Source organism: Harpia harpyja, chromosome Z (genome assembly GCF_026419915.1).
Source record: "Harpia harpyja isolate bHarHar1 chromosome Z, bHarHar1 primary haplotype, whole genome shotgun sequence".
Taxonomy (NCBI): Eukaryota; Metazoa; Chordata; class Aves; order Accipitriformes; family Accipitridae; genus Harpia; species Harpia harpyja.
The window spans coordinates 29,377,024-29,398,757 of record NC_068969.1 but is presented as its reverse complement, the minus strand read 5'-3'; the positions used below and the strand labels follow the sequence as shown (position 1 = coordinate 29,398,757).

Below are 21,734 nucleotides of genomic sequence, written 5' to 3'. Positions count from 1 at the left end.
TGGCTCTGTGATGCTCAGTGCTCTGTGGGACAGGAACGCTATCGTAACATTTTATTTTTCTCCAACATGCAGTACTTTCATGCGCTTGGTAAAGTTCACATGTCAGCTCATTCACTAGATATGAGCCACCCTTTGGGTATAACCACATTTCACCTCTACCTACAGGGAAGTCCACGTGTCAAATCATTTTCTGACCACAGAAAGAGGTTTGGTGGGCAATAATAATGGGCATCTTTCCCATAATTAGGCATGTAGGCAAATGTGCGGCACTCAGAAATTGCAGCAGTGGATTTCAGAGCTCCTGAATATGGGTTGTTATTGCAGCAGACATTGAAAAGCTCCATCCCCTACAAGGGTGAGCCAAGAACCCGGCTGCCAAACCTGGCTTTCAAAAGCCAGCCCCTGACATACCACGTCGGTAACAACAAGGACATTGTAAGGAAGTATTTGTCCTCTCTGATCAACACAAAGCTGATCAACCATCGGTCTGCTCAGCAATTTACCTATGTGATTAATTTTGAAGTATAGCTCCAGCGAGCCAAAATCCAACTGCGGTTTTATTCCAAAGACGCCATTTTTTAATATTTTTGTGCGACTGAAGAAAATTTAGTACAAACCATGCAAGTTACAAACTGACCATATTAATCTCAGCAAAACACCAGCACACACAGTCTTAGATTAAGTCTTCACTTATAACTGCAAACTCTTTGAAGAGAGAGTAGTTTTGATTTTTGCTGGAAGCTATAGGCATTGTTTAAAAAAAACCCACAGCATGGAATAAAAGGTATACATAATGGTGATTTTATTTAACATAGCTTTTCAGTACACTCTGGTCTATGCTGTGCTATAACTGCAGAGACAAATCCAAATTAAAAAAAAAAAAAACCAACACAAAAAAACCCCTATCCTGAAAAAAAAAAAAGAGGAAAGGCCTATACTCAAAGGAACATCTGAATAAAATTGAGACATCTGCAGTAAAGTTTTCCCTTCTCCCTAGAATGTTTGAGATGAACTCGGCGTAACACTGCCTTCCAAGAAAAGACAGGGTGATCAATGCAGGAGCACATCAGGCTCCCTTGGACAGGCCAATCAATGCAAGAAAGAACCTTGCCCAGGGCCTTATGCAAATAGAAGCACGTCCTGCAACCCGGGGAGGGAACATGCGCAATAGATCAATGGCATCTGAAAAACCTTACAGCTATATCAGCCTCAGACAGTAAATATATAATGATGAATCCCTCACGTTCAGCCGTGAACTCTTTAAACTAGGTTATTTTCAACAGCTGGTTTAAAAAAATCTGCTGGGGCTGTAGACAGCAACGGCAGCTAAGTGAAATAAGATTACTGAGGGTTAAATTAACAATGCTTTTTTTCAGGCTCAGAAGATATAATCTCTGTACTTTAACACCTTGTAAAACGCTGGAAGTTATGTGCCCACTGGGGTAGGGACCGAGAGGGGGGTGGCTGAGGTTTTGTGTTGTTATTTTGATATTTTGATTTTTTTTTTTAAATCTACCAAGTACTCGGTGAGGTAGAAAAAAAATAAAAGGTTTTTCATTTGCAAGAACTACAATGTCAGAGATCTAACATCACTATCATCACTCCGTTGATGGAAATCTATTCTGTCAAAGAATATTGCAATTATATTTTTTGTACCCTCCACTATTTTAGACTGTTTCAAAGGTATTCAAGAAAACAGTAAGACTCTTTAGCAAAGCAGCTGACATATAACATTAATACTTCAAAAGCACTCACAAATTGGAATAAAACTTGGTGCACAAAGCAATATTCATGACCACAGGACCATACAGGTTCACCAACTACTTGGTAACTACATCAAAATTGCTAAAATAACAAGTCTTCCCACAGAGACTTGTAGGGAATGATTTCCTAAACATTATTCATCATACGTTCTTGGGAAAGGGATGGGGAGAGAAAGGAGGAGGATGAAGGAACAGGCAAAAAAGCCTACAACTTTTTCTCTCAAGAAACTCTGCTTTTAAAGATCACTAGCAGCTCCTAACTTCATAGCACAAAGGTATAATACTCCTGTCAGACGGCTAGAGCCACCCCAGGACAAAATATAATCCAGATATCGACAAGCAAATAAAATGCCTTGGCTTAATCAAGCTTGTAAAAACCTCGTGCACTTTGTATCCTGATACTGCAGGATACTGAGATTCACTATTACATTTAGTTTGCCTTGGAAAATAGAAAAGATAGAAAAACAACCAATTAAACTATTTGTTCCTCATGTATTTATGAGGAAATTTTACTCCTGCATTTTGACACTTTTCATTAAAATCTCAGTTCAGTTCTGTGGTGTTAAAAGCACAATTTTCTCAATGAATATGTGTGCAAAATCTACTTACATATTTTTACTTCCTATCACATTCAAGCAAAGTCCTTAAATAGGATTATTTTAACATTTAAACACTGGTAGTCATGCTATTATTAATATTAAAATACTTCACTAATATATTGAAAGAGCTATGTAACACATCTTCACTAGATTAAAGAAAGGAAAGTTCTAGGATAAAATGCAAATTCCAGCTGCTTCTTACTGTACCACAGTTTTAGAGCTCCCTTCACCAGAATATGTTTGGATTCCTTTTACTCCACCTGGATTTGCAATGCCTAATATATTATTAACTTGCAGTTCCCCTGGTTGATCCATTAAACCAGGTCTTAAAGTCTTATAAAATCTCTACTGTTCCACACAAAAGCCATACATACACTTTTCACCATAATTAACATTTAAATTAACAGTAACACAATACACTTGTGTAGTCTTATCGGCATAAGATCATGTCACAGAAATGGGAAAAACTATGAAATAACAGTGAGGCAACTTCCTTTTTTTAACATTTTTTTCCATTAAAAAACCCCCAAACCTCAGAATTTAAAAGAGCCTAATAGTTCAGATCAAATAATCTAAATGCACCACAAAACCTGTCAAGGAGTAACACATGTGACTTTCCCACTTTCTTTGTCATATAAGCAAATCCAAGCCTCCTACTTTTCTTCTTTATTAGTGTTCATATATACATTCAAAGAGAACTGCAATCCCTTTAGACTGTGATGATGTCATATGTTGTAAAATCTTTAGTATGAAGCTGCTCTCCAGACCAATCCAGAAAGCTAAGTAACCACCTACAAAGTTAAAGAAAAAGCCGTTTTTTCATATTGTACCTGCTTGAAAAAACCCCCAGTACTTATGTTGTTTGAACCTCCAGCCAGGCCAATGCATGGCTATTTATAGACGCAATGACCACATCTACATAAAGTGGTGTTCTAAAAATTTCATTTTCCTGTCCTGATGCACCACTGCCAGAAAAGAGGCATTTGCAGAGGATGAGGAAAACTGAAGGGTGCATACCACAGCAAAAAGAGGCACTTGCCAGTACGACCCAAAACCAGGTGGATTAAATAAAATGAAAAGGAAGATGTGCATTCACAGAAGATTTTACAAGATTAAGAAGGCAAAGTCTGAAGATCAACGTGGATGAGGTGAAGAGCTATTAAGTCTGTCCAGGAGAACAGGAGATGGGACATTTTATTTATGCAGCAGGACTCAGGAGCAGGACAGCATGTCTACCAGTATCTCAGGAATTCACCTCCGGGAGCCAAAAAAGAGATGGACTGAAACAGTTTACGTCAGAGAGAAGGCAAAGATGTTCAATGTCAGGTAGTTTCCTCAGAGGCTGAGGACAGAAGACTTGTCTCCCATTACTGTTGATGAGTTTCCCCCATGTCTGGATGAGCTCTGATGAGTATGAGATGGTTCAGACACAAAAAGCTGTACGGAGGTGCACAACTAGAGATGACAACTTGTAACTTCTGGGGAGTTGGGGCAACCAGGGAGGAAATTAATAGCTGGGCAAGAAACTAAGGAAAACCAGTTGCCCCGGGTCCTGGAGTTAACTGTTGGGATCAATGGTGTACTCTACACATTTTAAGCAGATTGTTGCACACAGACATTGCCCCATCAGCTTTGATAGGCTCAAGGGCTGAAGTTTATCTGCACAACTGAAAGGATGAGCGACGTGTTCTTTGAACACGGTCCTGTGCTTTGGCTTTCTTTTTCTTTCAAAGCTAGAATTTGAAATGAAAAATAAACTGACTGATAAGTACACTGTCTCGCAGAATTTAAAACAGTTGAAACAATGCAGGAAAGGATACTAATACAAAGGAATTTATCGAGCCAGAAGGAAGTTTCTAGTCAGATGTAAGGATAGATGCCAAATACGGTTTTATTTAACATCTTCATTAATGATCTGGAATTAATTAAATTTGCAGGTGACATTAAAGCAGGAGAAACTGCCAAGAGAAGTAAGGCATGAAAGAAATACAAAACGAGCTTCCAAGATTCATAGACCTGTAGCACAAAAAGGATCGTTATGACAACCTAGTTTGTCACCCCGCACAACAAGGGCCAGAGCGCAGCTAGATTTAATTTGGAAGAACGTGAGATAATATTATTGGGGGTGGTGGAAATCATCTACGACATTCAGTACCACTGGGGAAAAGGAAATTGAGAGCACTAAAATACTCTGAGAGATGCATGAACATTAGTGGGTACCAAATTCAAATAAACTTTGGGAAAAAAAAAATCTAGTATCGTTTTGGCTGTATTGACCAAAATGTTGCACAGCTGAACAAAGGTACTGAAGTTCACCTTGAGCTAACTATAGTAACTGCACTTAAAATACAGAGTTGAATTCTCAGCATACTATCAGAGAAATGTTGACAAAAGTACTGGATTCAGACAAACGTACAAAGAAAAAGAAAAAGAAGGCCTAGTTATATACAGTTGGGCAACAAGAGACAAGGGGATGGAAATACGAGAACAATTGCTAAAGATCAGAAAGCTTTTCATACCGAAATCTAAAAATAAATCTTCACTGTGTAGTGCACAGAATTTAAAACAATGCAAAGAAATTACAAAAATATACCACTAGTGAGATGATGCAACTCTAGAAAAGTCTCTGCAAAGAAATGCAGAAAGTGCTGTGCCTTTGACCTCAAAATCCGATCGGATACAAACACATATTTCCAGGTAACTGGATTTCTAAGTAACCCTAACTTTTACCCATCTCCACTTCTTTGTCCATTTTATAATTAGCATTCCAACTTTCATATCAAACTAGAAAATTAATATGAATGGACCAATGAGAGGGAAAGTAATGATGGGTGGTGCCAGCAATTAGTACTCAGTATATTGTTCCAGTCCATGAAACATTGCCCTTTTCGTTTTGGAAGAAGTGGGGAAGGGGCATACGTATGGCTGGCCTCAAACCACAGACTGAGCTGAGTGAAGAATGAGATATTACATTAGCAAATGATTAAGACGAAGCAAAAAGTAATGATGGTGAGTAAGTTATCCAGAGCAAGGTGACGAGGAGGGATGAATATTCAAAACATGAGTCTATTCTGGAAGTGGCCAGCAGTCAGGCTTTCATTGCACCCATCCTCTTCTCTCATCCAGTAGCAAGGCTGAGAGGGCTGGAGTTGAACTGAGGAAGGGGATGCCTACACAGCATTTAAACTAAACCACCAAAAAATGAAAAAGGACATGCAGCTATGGTGCTCTGAACTGCTTGGTAATCGTTCATCATTCCTCTGTCTCATCCCGTTAGATGATCGTTCCAGACTGCAAGCTCTTCAGGACAAGGCACTACTATGCGATTGCTACCGCAGTGCAAATGGATAACAACAAGAAACGGTAGCAAGTGAAATAATGATGCCAGTGTACACTTGTCAGCTTATTTATTTAGGCTGAGAGTGGCCTAAAACGTTTATCTGCTCTGTGTTAAAATGGGCAATATACGCATGTAAATATATATATATATATGTACGTGTGTGTATATATATACCCATACACACTTTTTTAATGTAGGTATCAGTAAAGGCCAAATGTGATCAAGAAGTTGCTCCAGTACAGGAGGCAGTGACACATATTAAGATACTTCAGTATTTTTTTCTCAATCCGTCATTTAATTTCCTTACTGCTGCAACCCCTCACCCTGGGATCTGCGATCCCCGTTGCTTTCTACTGCAAGCTGAAGCTTTCGTATTTCAGAAAGCATTAGCAAAAATGAGCCCGCTACTTCCAAAAACAAGTGAGGAGGGAAAAAAGTTGTTTGCAAACATTGGTGTTTGGATGTTGACCTGGTTTTGGTTCAAACGCAGCGCTTCTAGTGCTCAAGCCACAGAGTAAGCCTGGAGTCAGAGAGGTGCCAACTCCAGAAAAATTAATCCAAACAGGGTCCAATTGTTCGTGGCTGAAAACAGGCACCTGCACACACTGGCTTTCACAGGATCATGGACTCCTGGGTCATACCAAGGACTGATGGTCCCAGCCAATAACTCACACAACTCTTGCCATGTGTGGGTCACGCTGGTTAGCAGCTTTGCCCCAGTCACCCTGTTCCCAAACAGGGCTTTCTCATCCAATGGTGAGAAACCTAATTCCACCCTAAATTTATTCATGGCCAGTTTTAATCCATTTGTTCCTCTGCCAACATTGTTCTTTGGCTTACATGTCTCTCCCTCCTCGCTGTTTACTCTCCTGATGTATTTGCAGAGTGCTACCAATCCCTCTAAGCTTCCCTTCGTCAGGCTGAACAAGCCATGCTTTTAAACTCTGCTTCTGTAGCAAATACAGAATAGACGCCGAACCTTCTTTTTCTTCAATAGCTACCAAAGTTAACGCAAGAGCATTAGCAGATTACACAGCTCTTATTAAGATTGATAAACCTAGAGGGTGTGTGTACTGTTTCTAGGGCTATACTGATTCTGGTGCTCACGGTAGGTAGGACATCTCCATGTGGCACCACATCATGGCACGTCCACATATCCTTCCTTGTTTCTAGTAAAATAGGCTCTCCATTGCTCTGAGCGTACTGACACCTCTTCCTCATATCTCTTCCAGACTGAGTTCATCTTCCTGAATGTCTCAGATTATACCAAATTAATCTCACCGGCATGCTGGCCGGCATTAATATTTTCCTTCCTGGGACAGACGGAACAAACAAATCCCAGGATCACATTTGGCTCTTTTGTTGCATTACCGGGTCATTCACTCACAGCCATCAGCAATGAGGCCGCCCATCCCTGGGCTTTCCCATCCCTGCTGTTCCCTGTAGATGAGATCACTCTTCATACACAAATGCAGATGACTAGCCAGTCAATGCCTACGTGTCCTGAAGTTTGTATTATTTCCTTTAATTTCTCTTACTGCAGAAATTTTACTTCTGAATACCAATGGTGACTTCACCACTTCATGCCAAGAGCCAATTTCATTAGCGCACACTTACTTTCTGTGCCCATGTCAGTAACAGAAATACTAAAAGAAATTTGCCCCAAGACTAGTGACCCTAGTCCTGTCCGACTCTTTTTACACAACCCACTGCTGTTTCTCCATTAGCTCCTCTTGTCTACCTTCATTCCTTGTTTGACCTTTTTCAGATGAATAAGCATTTTTCCAAGAAGCACAACAAAGTATAGCTGAAATAAATAACCAAATGGAATTAAGATCCCATTTTCACTTTTAGACTTATTTTTCTGAGTGTCCCTACCTACGTTAGACCTGACTCAAGGGTGCAAATGTAAGTGTACAACACAGAAGAAAGCTGAGACCTAGAACAGGCAGAGTTGGGCGAGGTGATTTGTCCAAAGACTGCACATATAACCCAATCCCCATAAACCTACAAGACAGCATCCCATACTGCTCTCCCAACTACCAATATTTAAAGAATGTCCTCTTTCTTTCTTTAGTTTAGTGCTCACAAAGCCTTGAAGCACAGTGATATTTTGCTTTGTTTCTTCACAATATGGACCCTGGTCACCGAAGTGTTTGGCTTCTCAGCTCTCTGCTTCCAGCTCTCTCCCATGCTTCCTACAACCATCACAGATCTTGTGTTATTTCTGCCACACATCAGTAGATGTATTTTAATACATCAGCCAGGGGAATTAAAAGTTGCATACCCACAGTACCTGCTTTATGCTCATCAATTCTTGAACCAAACTAAATATAAAAAACAAGTAGATAGATATATTTATATAAGTATATATAAATAAAAAGCCAAATATAACAAACCATTCAATCTGAAATTTCAGGAAATTAAATTAATGAAAAGCTAATGACAGGTTCACAGCCCAGTCATTAAGGCTCTTAAATTGCATTTTGCCTATGCCAGAATACTGATGCAGCCTCAGAGACTCCCAGGTAGCTCAGCAGGTGTCCGTTTATCATCGTTATTATTATGGCACCTATCAGCTCTAGCCAGGGTCAGGTCCTCGCCGCACTCAGCACAATACAACAAAATGAAGTGGCAGCTTATTGCAGAGCGTATCTCAAAATGATGGACCTAAAATTATTTCAAATGGACAAAATTGGCTGATTTTGATGGAAATAGGATGGTGTAGTGGATACAGTAATTTGAACGGTGTGTTTTAAGGGCTCTCATTTTAACAAAACTGCCTAAAAATACACGCACTCACACATAGACACACACTTTTATCTACACCTTTGGGCAAACTGTCAATATATACATCCAACATTTTAGCCAGCAAAGACCATAATGAATAGTTTCTTATCTGCTCAAAGACAATGAACCTACTTTCCTTCTCCTAATTTAATCATATCACATTCCCCCATGCGCTTTGTATTTTTACAGCAGTATGAATGCTGTAAGCTGGAGATACCACCACTGATTCTCACAATTTTGTCACAATTCTCATGATCTTTGGTGGTTTTTTTCCTTAAATATATTATTTAACTAAAATTAAAACAAAAAAGCTACACTTCTGGTTCATAAGGTGCTGAAGAAACCCTTGAAAATGCAAAGCCTAAAGTCTCAGGAATACAGGAAGCAAACAGGAGAAATCTTCCACAAAGTCTTTTTTTTTTTTAAATCTCAGGATACTGAATACCTAATTGCCAATTTTGAAAGCTTAGATTTAACAATTCTTCTTGTGATTCCAAAATGAGTAGTTGTCATGTGTTTTTTACAATGATGGACACGGCTACTTTTACATGTCACCCAGCATCCTAGGACCACCTCTTCTGTCCCTTCTACATGCAGCCAGGCCCTGATGCTGTGAGTAGATCTGCAGGGGATGGCCACAGCACTCAGGTAGGCATGGGGGCACAATATGTCTTTTCTCCTGTGTGGGTCTTTCATGCAGGCAATGACAAGGGAAAAAATTCTTTTTAAAGCAAAATAATAGTAAACCCACAAAATTTGGCAGAAAAACTCAAAGGAGGCGTTGTACCAGAAACTTATTTTCTGTAAACTAAATATAAAATTGACTCCATCAACTTGAAATTCTCACTTTCTGTTAAATTTCATAAAATTATTATAAGCTAGGAGTTGGGAAAGTTCCACAATTTACCATCAACTACAGCAAGCTGCTTCTGAAAATAAATCCCTGACTACACTGTGTAAGGGATAACAGAAGTAAGAAGCTGAGATGTGTTCATGAATCATGGCCTGAGTTTTTCAAAATCAGTAATTAGCAGAACAGTGACCCAACAACTATTTTTAGTGCTGTGTATTCAAAAAGTAATTTACATGTAGATATTATTAGACACACATTTAATTTCAAACCACAGTTACACAAAGTTTTAATTACTAAATATTAAGATACATTTTAGCATATGGTTTATGATTAGCATTTGTAATTCAAGCTATAAACAATACAACTAATTACATTTATTGGTGGAACTTTACTTCCCACACATGTTCAATCACTTTCAATTACTCCCCTAGTAATCTATGACCCAGCAAGGTACAGAAATTGTGTGCCTATGTTGCAATAACCGGGTAACAGTTTCTGTGCATTCAAGCATGATATTACACTCACCCTGTTTTTCTTAACATCTCGCAATCACAGAGACGCAAAAATGTAGATTAAAAAGCTGCAAAGACCAATAAAACTGCTAGGTGCTGTGGCATGTATTTGAAAATTGCAGCCAACTTTTACTGGTTTGTTTAATGAAGGGCTTCCAAATCATAGCCTGATTTTTATGGTCAGATGAAATTTGGAATGAAGACCAGGTTTGGCCACCAAGGGTTTGTAAACAAAAATGCTCCTCCTTTTATACCAATCGCACATGCGATGGCCACATTTGCTCTCTTTTCGCTTTGCGTTTCCCACCAAAACGCACGCCCGCATCCCAGCACGGGACTTCGGAAACCCGCAGAGCAAAGGGACGAGGCAGAGCAGAGCTGCTTCTCCTCTGCCAGCTCCTTGAGCAGCTGCAGACAGAGGGACGTGTCCTGCCCCTGCCAGGCTGAATGCTTCCCCGCGCTGCTCCGGGAGAGCAGCAGCTCTTCCCACCCGACGGTATGAACGACCGCCAACGAGTCTTTGCCTAATATCAGGTTTCGTTGGGTTTCTCTGCTTAACGCCGGGGCGTCAGGTTTTCATCGAGAGCCTTGCACTGTGACGAAGTGATGAGCTGGGGGTCTCTGACTGAGGTGACTGCAAACGATCAGGACAGACCTCGGCAGCACTGAACATACAAAGAGAATTTAAAAGATACTCATTGAAAGCGCATATGTTTTTGGACTTCTTTGCTTGTTTTCTTTTTCCCTGCAGGCACAATAAAATGCAGAGGGCCCAGGCAGAAACCTTCACTCCAAATTAAAGCCATATGCTTCACACTGCTCTCCTCTAAGAGGCACCGATGCAGAAGGAGCAGCTGTGCAACAGGTCCCCATAACTACTGTAACCTACAATTTTATGAATCAGTTGACCCCAAATTCTTGCACAGCAAGTGTAGAGGTGGTACGGTTCCTATATGGTGTAGCTGGTGTATCACCCTCATCATCTCCCCCACGCAAAGCAGGAAAGAAAGTGATCAAATACGTATTTGTCATAAGAAAGTAATTGCCCATCAGCTGCTCCTTTTCTTCTTTTTTGAGCTCTTTGCAATTACTAAGTGCCATATGGATATAAAATTGAAGAGAAAGATCATAACAAAATAAAATCTTATAGATTAATATTGTGATAAAGTAGTTCAGGGTTTATTTCAATGATATCTGCTTCAGTTTATGCATTATTTAATTAAACTGCTTTCAGTGGAGCTCAGATATCAAGCCACCTCTACCAAAACCAGGTGTTAATATCCTTTGATTTTTTAAGAAACAATCGGGCTACATTAAATATACTTCTCAGGTCTAGTTTTGCATGACAGATATGTGATGTGCCAATGGTTATATATTATATTCTTCCTCTCAGGCATGCATCTCCTGCAGAGACAGCAGACTACAGAAGCTGACCCTTACTGAGACCATCTTGTCTCTCTGACAAAGCACCTTTTTAACTTCTTACTTACTGGTTGCTTCCTGTGATGGATAAAAACTTTAGCTCAGCTTGTGATAATTTCACAGGCCCTGAGCACCCTGACCCTGGAAGCCCCAAGGTCAGAAGTCAAGTCTTGTTCTGAAACATCTGTGTGCTTCATATTAAAGTTGAACAAAAGTGAAGAAATATCCACCAGTGTGACAAGAGAAACAGGCAAAATGGGAATGACATGTTGGTCATCTGTTACCCATGCCACCTCAAGCCATTGACTGAAATGTGATGGAAAAACTTGCCAAGCCTCCTTCGAATAAGCACTTTGTTTAGGAAACACCAAGAAAGGTCTCCAGTCAATTTTTATTCCCGCCCTGTGATAAGCCTATGCATCTGTAGGTGTCCGGCGACCCAAACAGCGTGGCTTTACAATACCTACAGAAATTTTGCTAACACTTCACTTCAGACACACGAGCACACCAGAATAACCTGGGCTGAAACACAGGGCAGCTGCAAATCACAGCTCTGGAAAGCCAAGACAGAAGAGATGCTCCCTACCCTCCATTGCATCCCAGGAGCAACAGCCATATGTGATGCAACCTGCTTCTTGCCCAAAGTTGTGGTTATAGAAGGAATTATTCATCTTCACTAATTTGGTCTCCTAAAAATTTAGGTTTGAGACTATTTATTGACCTGGTAATAAAATACTTGTGGAAAATGATCAGCTGAACTGTTCTCAAGTCCAAGTGTACACGTCATACATATTTTAAAAATACACTTCTGGGAGCACAGGGAAAATGAAAATGGCCTTAATTTCTACAAATGAAAAGGGTTAACAAAAATCTTAAGTTCTTAGAATAACACAAGTGGTCTTGCTCTGGATTACTCTTGCTACTTAGAGCAGCACAAGATTAAAAACAAAACACTCATGCATGCTTCGTCTTAACTAGGGCATTCATCTTACCTTCAGGCAGGAACCACTTTTACTAACTTTCAGTGAGACTAAAATAATGTCTTATAGACAAAAGATGTACATACACGTCTGCTGATTCCCGTGTCTATAAAACCAGTTGCAATGTTCTGCAATTTACGTTTCCACAATAAACAGGACTTTTTTAGTTTTCTTCAATAAAACAGGTCATGATTACACCACACCAGCACTTCACAATTAAGTGAGGAGGCTATAGCTACGCTCAAAGAATAGTATACAAGTTCAACAGGCAACTTCATATACCAGATGGGGTCAACAAATTTGCCTTTAAAGGGTGAAAGACTGACCAACTGGATGTTCAGCAGTCCCAGCATCAGAGGCAGAGCAGCTTTACAGTGAGCAGAGTCCTCCCCACCTTAAATCACCGCAGGGTTTATCCAGAGCCTAATAAATGGCAAAAAAGTCTTCCCAGCAACTTTTGCAGACCTTTGTGGAAAAACTGCAAAATTGGGTAAAACCTCCAAATTTCCCCTCATGTTCAGTTCCAATCTATATACAAACTGGTGCATTTGTTAATGTGACTTTGCTTTAAAACTGTTCTTACATGTTCTCAGTCTTCACCTCCAGTCTTTGTGCCCCAGAGCAGAAACTCACTGAGTGCTGCCTTTCAGTACATAGCCTGGACAAGGAGGATTCAATGCGTTTTGTCTTCCCACAGTCTTTCAGGTTTGTGCACGCTTGGCACCTTATCATCTAACTCAAAACCAGAGAAAAATGCAGTGACCTTCCAGTTACAAAGAAATCCTCACAGATCTGTATCTGACCATTGGTTCCAAGTTGTTCCTAAATGGCTGCTTTCAAGAAGGTGATCACAAAGAACTGAGAAAATCTGTGAACGACTTCAGGAAAGAAGGCAATGGAGAAGTCACACTTACCAACTCTACAAAGGCAAGTCCACCATAACTGTGAGCAACAAAAAACACGTTCTCTGCAGCTGACTGGGAAATAAAATGGTCCCAAACATAAATTGCATGTTCTTCAGGAGATCCATTATCCTGCAGAAAGAAATTATGTTTGCAACAATTACCTTTTAAAAACTGGCAATTCTGTCTAAAAAGCAACGTGTTCCTATATGTTAAAATGTTTTGTTAAAACAAACCTCAAATGAATATACCCTAGTGTCAAAAAAAAGAACAGATTAATTTGTCTAAATAAAAGAAATTTAAGATTGCTATTTAAAGGCAGTAAAACTGTTGCTTTATTGTGGCTTATTTTAATAAATACAACAAAAATTACGCATCTGCAAAATTTTGTCTAAATACCATGATGGCAATTCAGCTAAACAGAGGCATTCAGAGAAATTATGAGCCACTGCTCTGATTTTCTTTCTTTTGACAACTCTTTGTCAAATGTTTGTTCACTGATGGTTTGTTTAAAGTAGTTAAGCCTTAGTCTGATAAAACAAATAAAAACAAGTAGGAACAATATAAATATAATTTCAGTCTTTACAATTTTTTCATATTATGGGCCAATGGAAATCTGCCAAACATTAAAACTGTGGTATTTGCAACTACTCTTTTAAATGCTACTTTTTGCAACTGCAGACTATGAGATACAGCACAGATAAAACACCTCTTGACTGCTTACACATTAGCCGTTACTTCGGAGTCTCTAGTAGTGAGGGGAGTGCTTTTTCTTATTATTGAACAAGAATTTGTGAATGCCAGTCAATGTAAGGGTCACTGAAGGCACCGGAGTGATTTACACTGATTTTAGTGCGCTCTCCTCAAACATAGGGGTTGTGCACTCCCACCTCTACCTTAGAGGCTCTTGGAAAGCCCTGCACCTCTCTGTATTTCACTTATTTCTCAGGTTGTCCATGTCGTAACCACAAATCTGTCTAGTCTCAGGTGACAAGAGTAAGATGGTCTGCTAGCTCCCCTGCCCCACCAGGATTTCACACCTCTAGCACAACACTGCTGGTGCTTTCCAGACTCTTTTGTGCCAGAAAGAGCTGATCAGTCAAGGTCATGTCCTTTCCTAAAATTTGCATCCCTTTCCCCTTTGCTCTGCTCCACCAACAACTTCATACCCCTAGGTAACTCAGATGCAGACCACAAAAGCCTTATTTCCTTGGGGAAAATAAAGCACAAACCAGCAAAAGCCACTGGCAATCAGAAGATGCTAATTACACAGTGTGAATTACTGTAACTTTACCACGAACACTGAAGTGATTTAGGTCTTAGTCCCACTGCTGCAACTCCGTTTTGGGAATTTAAGCTCTTACGAGTGTCTAAAATCAATGGGAAGACAGACAACTAAATAACATGGTGGATTTAGGCTTTTACTTCTATTCTCATGCCCGGTTTCCTAAATAAGAGGGAGATGGCTACAAATCTTTATGGATCTGGACCCAAAGCTTTTAAAACAATTATGTGCTTTTAAATTTTTTTTCTCCAAGGTAGCAGCGATTAAAACATATTTATCAAATTCGCCAAAAAGCACTGAAGTGCTCTGAAGTATTCTTCTTAATCCTGGACAGATTCTGTTCTTGATTGACTATGACAGAACATAGTTTTAACTAATTATGTATCAACTATTGTAAACCACCTCAGCATGAGAAAGGGCTTATTTTCTTTCAATCCTGTTTTGAAATTTGATTGTAGAGATAGGTAAAGGAGGTAAAGACTCCTCCCTTTGTGAGGAAAGAGGGAAGGTTTTCAAAAGAAATTTCATAAAGAAAATATGATTGACAGACCAGTTATTAAGATAAAGCTGAACGACAACTTGAACTGGAGTTTCCTATGGAAAACTGATGTACTCTAATTATGATATGTATGGAAAAGGCACATTAAAACACTAGGAGAGTTTTTAAATGACTAGTTTATCTAAAAGATTTATTTTAGTTAAATATGCAGGAGATTTTTTTTTTAAAAATAACAATGTTAGCATTAATTCTCTTAACAGCAATTTTTGTACAGGTACATAACTCTGCTTTAACATTCTGACAAAAAGAAGAGGTTGTTTCTGGTTAATATTGCATTTTCTGGCATTTTGCATTTATTATTCTACAATTTTAGGATTTCCACAAGAATAAGACAGCAGCACAAAGCTTCTGAAGGATTCAGAAACTCAGCTCGAAAAAGCTTCCACCAATTAAAGCATAACCAGTGGTCTAGTCAACCGAATCATTAACTGCACAGCTTCACAGTCCAGTATGAAGACTCAAAAGGATTTTATAAAAGCAAAAAGAAATGAGCTAGAACGAGCTAGATATAGGCTGTAAGTACAGTTTCGTTTGTTACTGGTGAAAAAAATGCCATATAATGTCAGGATAAACTGTGTTGCTGTACATACTCTGCTAAACCCTATACAGGGTAAGAAAAGCATGTATGTGTGAGAAGGAGTTTGGAGGAGTCATGTATGTTTAGAAGAAAAGCTCTTTCTTCAGAGCATCTGCTTATTTTTTCCCCTCATAACAAGCCCATATTTTAAACAACTCGGACAGAAAATAAACCAGTGCTGTGTCCGTACAAGAAACATCTGGCTGCGGGAGGGGGCACTGCCAACTGCAGAGTATGGCTGGTTTTAGGATTTCAAATTGCCCTGGGTCCATCAGGATTAACCTCCTCCGCCTGGCCTGGGTGAAATTATGAGGCTGGATGCTGCAGTTTCGGTACAAAAGGTGACAGTTTCAGGCAGCTGTTTCTTTCCTACTTTTCATTGCAGCTAAACAGAATGCACTTATATACCACCTTTTAAAATTACTTGATTAAGTGGGTGCCTCTTGGTCATGCTTTACATAATTATCTATATGACTGTAGAGAAAGGAATGGAGAAATCACGCTATGTACCTCAGAAGGCAGCTGAAGCTGAACGCATTCTTATTTGTGAAACACGTTGAGATGGAAAGGTGCTGGGAAAGCTGAACTTAAATTTCCAGCTGCTGAAAGTTGGTCATCTGTAACAGGTAATTCTACGTCTAAATAAGTGTTCTGATTCTTTGGAGGTGTGGAAATCATAGCTGTGGGTCTCCATCCCTCTGAAAATCTTCCCCCCGCCCCATAATTAGAAATAAAATAAGTCAAGAACGATGTTACATGAAAAGGCCTCTGTGTGACGCTTAACCAATGCAAAATAACCCAAAACCAGGCAATTACTGGATTGCTGCAGATCAGGTACCTCCTGACTGGACTGCTGCACCCCAGCTCTGTGGTGCTTGGGTGGGGAATGGAGCAGATGCTCTCAGTGCAGAAGGTACAACCTTCGCCCGTGCTCCCATCATGCAAAATCTTACCTGCCTTCATTTTTAATGGAACCCTATCAGTAAGATTTACCCTTTAATTCACTAATAAATGAAAAGTCATATGTGTCTTTTTCCTAATAACTATAGTATTTTAGTTCTTTTCATGGATAAAAATAGAGCAAATATACCTCATTTACCATCGGTGACTACCAATGCTACAGAGACTATCAGATATTGAACACCTGTCATACTTGCATGCAGCAAATCCCACTGAAGATTGCCTTGGAGATAAAGGTGGTTAAAATCATTTAACACAAGTATTGCCGAGGAATTTTAAATTGCTGATGTTATATTTATTCCTTTTCCTGAAAGCTAGAGGAGGCATACACTTCTGAAACCTGCTATAAAAGCGGCATCCATAAAAGTAATATAGAACATAAGTAGCGAGATATTAGGTTCTGATTCAGTTAATGACAGGTGCATGGGGCTAATCAAAAAGATGCTCTTGCCACATGGACGTATTGCTTTTGAATGAGAAATGATCATCAAGCATTTGCAAAGGGAATGAAATTTTATTTCATGTGGAAAAGACCGAGTGTTCACAAATACTGGTTTAAGGACCGATTCCTTTTTCTAGTGACAAAAGGCTTTTTTTTTTTCCACCCCAGTATATTTTTAAACACTCTCTCTGAACTATCTATAAAAAATGCCTCACTTTTTAAACCAAAATAGCGATTGCTCAAAAAATGATCATAAATGGTTAATATGGAGCTTTTCATTTTAATATCCAAAGTTTAATGAAATAGTTTAATAGTACAGTCTATGAAAATAATATGACAATGATTAATAAATTCATGTTTCTCATACATATGAAGCCATTTAATATCCCAGGGCCAGAACCTCTCCTACAGCTGCTTGAAGCAGCAGCTTGTGGTAGGGAAGAGGTTGCTGGTCGCTGATCTGCTCAGCCTCGACTTAAGTCCTGGCATGGGTTAGGGACGTTCTGGGCTGCTCCAGCCTAGACCAGCCAGGCTCGGTTTTGGGGGGACCGTACACCAAGAATGGCAGCCCATGACTACGTTGTTTTGGGGTCTACGCAACGCTAACAGAAACACATTTGTATGAAATGCTGCTCCTCGTCTCGTTTCACAAAAAGATTTTGCTTTGAGAAAACCAGCTTGCAGATTTAAAATTCTCTCTGTAACAGTTTTTAAGGCCCTGAAAAGCCCAAATTATTGTGGGTAAATTCTCAGGCCATCCATTGTGCGAAAAAGTGGGGGAAGAGGCCACAGATTTTGGTCTATCATTTTTTCCAATATTGCTAGCAGTAAGAGTTGAAAGGTATATAACATTTTAATGGCTAGAGCCATTAGGAATATGCAGATAAGCAGTGTGTGCACAGTGAATACGGTGTTACGTTCTGTTGCATTCAAAAAACAGGTTGAATTTACTAATGTAATATCACAGTCATTAATTGTTAAATACCAAGCTGGAGTGATGCAGCAACCAAAGCCTTATCAACTATGCCAGATTCTAACACCTAGACATTGCAAGGTCTGCAGTTATGATGGACTACCTGAGTTGATAACACATGGAATTATCTAAACAACATTTGCATATTTGTGTAATTATTTCCTAAGGTTAATTAGCTCCTGTAAAGCAGCTTGCCCTTTGAGACTGCTTACTGTGACAGGTTCACATATTTCCTGTTTCAATGCCAAATTTTACTTCTTTTTTTTTTTTTTTTTTTAAAGTAACCTGTTGCTGGGAAGTTATAGATGGGGCAGGAGCTGGAGGCCTTAAACTATGATAGACTTTACTGGGGCAGAGCAGCTCAGATCCCATCTTAAAATTCTAATTTATCAAAACCCCCAAAAATCAAATCAAGAAAATCAAATTAGTTTTAAGCTCCAGTGACAGCTCTCTCCTTTTACTTTGTTCTTCTAAATCAAGGAGTTGGAATCACATTTTTTTGCGACGAGTGAAAAGTAAAATGCATACAAATAGGGAAATATGCCATACAACTGAATAGCTTTTTAACAATTTACTTGAAGGTGGTTTCTATAATTACTGCTTATCACAGCAAAACAATTTCTCCTCCTAGCTCGATGAGCTACTGTAAACAAGTATGGTACATGTGTTAAATACAGGAGAACAGAACTGCATACTGTCGTGGTTTAACCCCAGCCAGCAACTAAGCACCACGCAGCGGCTCGCTCACTCCCCCCCACCCAGTGGGATGGGGGAGAATCGGAAGGAAAAAGGTAAAACTTGTGGGTTGAGATAAGAACAGTTTAATAGAACAGAAAAGAAGAAACTGATAATGATAATAGTAAAATGACAGTACTAATAAAAGGATTGGAATACACAAAACAAGTGATGCACAATGCAATTGCTCACCACTCTCCAACCAATGCCCAGTTAGTTCCCAAGCAGTGATCTGCACTCCCCCCGCCGCTGCGAACTCCCCCCAGTTTATATACTGGGCATGACATCACATGGTATGGAATACCCCGTTGGCCAGTTTGGGTCAGCTGCCCTGGCCGTGTCCCCTCCCAACTTCTTGTGCCCCTCCAGCCTTCTTGCTTGGCTGGGCATCAGAAGCTGAAAAATCCTTGACTTTAGACTAAACACTATTTAGCAACAACTGAAAACATCAGTATTATCAACATTATTATCATACTAAATCCAAGACATAACACCACACCAGCTACTAGAAAGAAAATTAACTCTACCCCAGCCAAAACCAGGACAGAGATGGAGAAGGCTTAGGTCTCCTGTCGCCAGTTCTTCCTTGGAGGTGTTAGATCCTTCCCCACCAGCAGGACCTTTCCAGTTGTGTACAGCTCGTCCCATTGCCTCGGTGAGCCGTGGGGCAGGCAAACTTTTGCAATTCCCCCAATCCTTCCCAAAAATCATTAAATTAAAATCAATATATAACTTAAGTGTAACAAGATAAATATATAACCTAGAAGTAGCAGTATGTCACTGAAACAATCCAGGATGAAATAGTGTTTTCAGTGGCGACTGGCTAACACTGGTATCTTCTGTACAAAAAAAAATATATTTTTCTGTATAGAAAACTGCTCTATTAAAAGAAAATCGTATGTTTGAAGGTCTGAAATGAACAGCGAAGGGATACAGTTTGTTCCCTGCTGGTATGCAGTTCTTGATTATTGTAACCTGACTCACGCCAGCATCACATTTTGCAGCACTCTTAGGTAATGGACCCAGTAAAAATTAATTGGATTTCACTGGAAACTTTTTAGAAAGCAACACTTTCAAAAGTAAGTTAATGTATGTTTGTATGTATGTGTATATAGCAACCAGAAGGCATGGGTGGCAAATGTTGAAGACAAATGAACACGGAAGATTTTAATCCACGCTCCTACCATGGCAGGATTTGTGAAGCTCTGGCCTAATTAGGTACCCAGTAAGTCAGGAGGAACTCTGCCACTTGCTTTAATACCAGCAGAGTTAAAAACAACTCTTCAGTCCTTTGAAGTACCCAACAGCCCAGCGATGGGCAATTGGGGTTTGCCACCACTGCAAATACCCTGTCTTGCCTATGGCAGCTCTGGTGTCCTCCTCACATCCTCCCATCACCGCACTCCCTTCTCCTCTGGGCTTGCATTTACACTTCACTCCTCTTTATATGCTCTCCCTCCTTTCACAACCCTCAAATTAAAAAAAAAAGGTGATATCAAGTCTCTTTTGCCTCTTCTGCTACACCACCTCCTGTTCTGGCATCACCCTTTTCCAGCAGCTGCCCTCTCTCTTTCCTCCCCCAACAGCACCCTTACGAGTACTAAATGATGCTCATCACCTGCTGCATTTTCCTCACTCCTTTTGCAAATATTTGCCTTATAGGAGACAAAAACTGTTTCATTACGGTGGAACTTAATGAAACCATGTGATGGTTTATTATCACCAGAGCAGCTCCAAAACCTCAGTGCAGGACAAGGTCTAAGAGGCTTTGAAGGCAAGAAAGCTGGAACAGAAGGCAAAAAAGCCAGCCAGCATGCGATTTTTTTTTTTTCCCCCAAAGACAGCAGTTATGGTATTACAAACAGAGAAAAGGAGGAAAGTAAGGGAAGGATAGAAACCGAAAACAGGAAAAAAGTGGAAGAAAAGATCATCTTGTATTAATGTTTTTCTGCAGCATGAGCACCTGAAGACAAGACTTCACACCTATTTCATATAACTCAGGTCATTTAACAAGATTTGATCTTTAACGGAGAAATTCCAGTGTATTAGGTAGCATCCCATCTACCTGAAAATCTTTATTACTGTTTTAATCACAGTTGAGGGAACGCTTGCACAGGTATTTCTGAAATGTCTCCTAGTCCAGTCCAAGAGTTGATCCCAGGAGGCAGCAGGACATTTTACTAACAGTAGGAATTGTACTTCTGCTTTACTTACTGAAATGGGTAACACTAGTCTGTATTATACATATATGGAGATACGCATAAAGGAAGATGGGCTGGCTCTTGCAGAACTCTTAAATAATGGGATTTTCAGGAAGGATGGTGATGGACTGCCTTCTCCACTGGGGTAAGTCCAGCCGTATGAAATAAGAAAAAAGGAGGCTGCAGAAGAGAGCAGATGAGGATAACACCAACAAGATCATCTCAGCGGCAAAGCAGCTGTGACTGGGGGAGAAGACACGGAGCAAAAGTGATGGTGGAGGCAAATTTGTAATAAATCTTAAATCTGACGACATGCATCTGAAATTCAGTTTAGCAGGTCCTGCTAGGAGCACTGGGAAGCAAGGACAATGAAGACTGAGCAGTGAGTCAAGGGAATTATTGTAGTAGCTGTGTCCCGAGTTGAGTGAGAAAGGGACGACCTGATAGAAAACAAGAGGGGAAGAGATAAAATCATAGACAACTGATGCTTTGGCCTTGAAGGTTTGAATGGAGAGCACATTTCTTTCCTCCCTTCTTCTATGGGCTCTGCATGGATTTTATTTGCATACTTTGCCACAGTAAAACAACAAAACCCGGCAGGACTGCATCAGCTGTGTAGGTGCCAGAGCGGGTTCATGGTCACAAATGTCTGGTGTAGCTCTGTGAAAACACAGAGCATTCAATCTGTAAAGGTTGAACACTAAAATAATGTGAATGCATTATTGGTGAATGATGTTATTTTATTCAGCTACTGTATTCATATGCATTCAGAAACAGTCGCATTGTACTTTTCCTTAGTTATGACCTTAGCAGGGATTACACCAAGAGCCTTTGGATGTAA

At 39.8% G+C, this 21,734-nt stretch overlaps 1 protein-coding gene across 12 annotated transcripts in view; it reads right to left on the bottom strand.

The window, feature by feature from the left end:
- FAM172A (family with sequence similarity 172 member A) overlaps nt 1-21,734 on the bottom strand; it is a 271,889-nt gene that overhangs the window by 99,292 nt on the left and 150,863 nt on the right. For 10 of the 12 annotated variants that reach the window (XR_008233477.1, XM_052776899.1, XM_052776898.1 and 7 more), the window contains exon 8: nt 13,174-13,293. The exons of the other annotated variants lie outside the window; for them this stretch is intronic. Coding sequence is in view for 9 of the 10 variants with exons in the window: in XM_052776899.1 (XP_052632859.1) it covers nt 13,174-13,293 (120 nt within the window). In the remaining variant the exon portion in view is untranslated. The remainder of the gene's footprint in view (nt 1-13,173; nt 13,294-21,734) is intronic. 12 annotated transcript variants of the gene reach the window in all.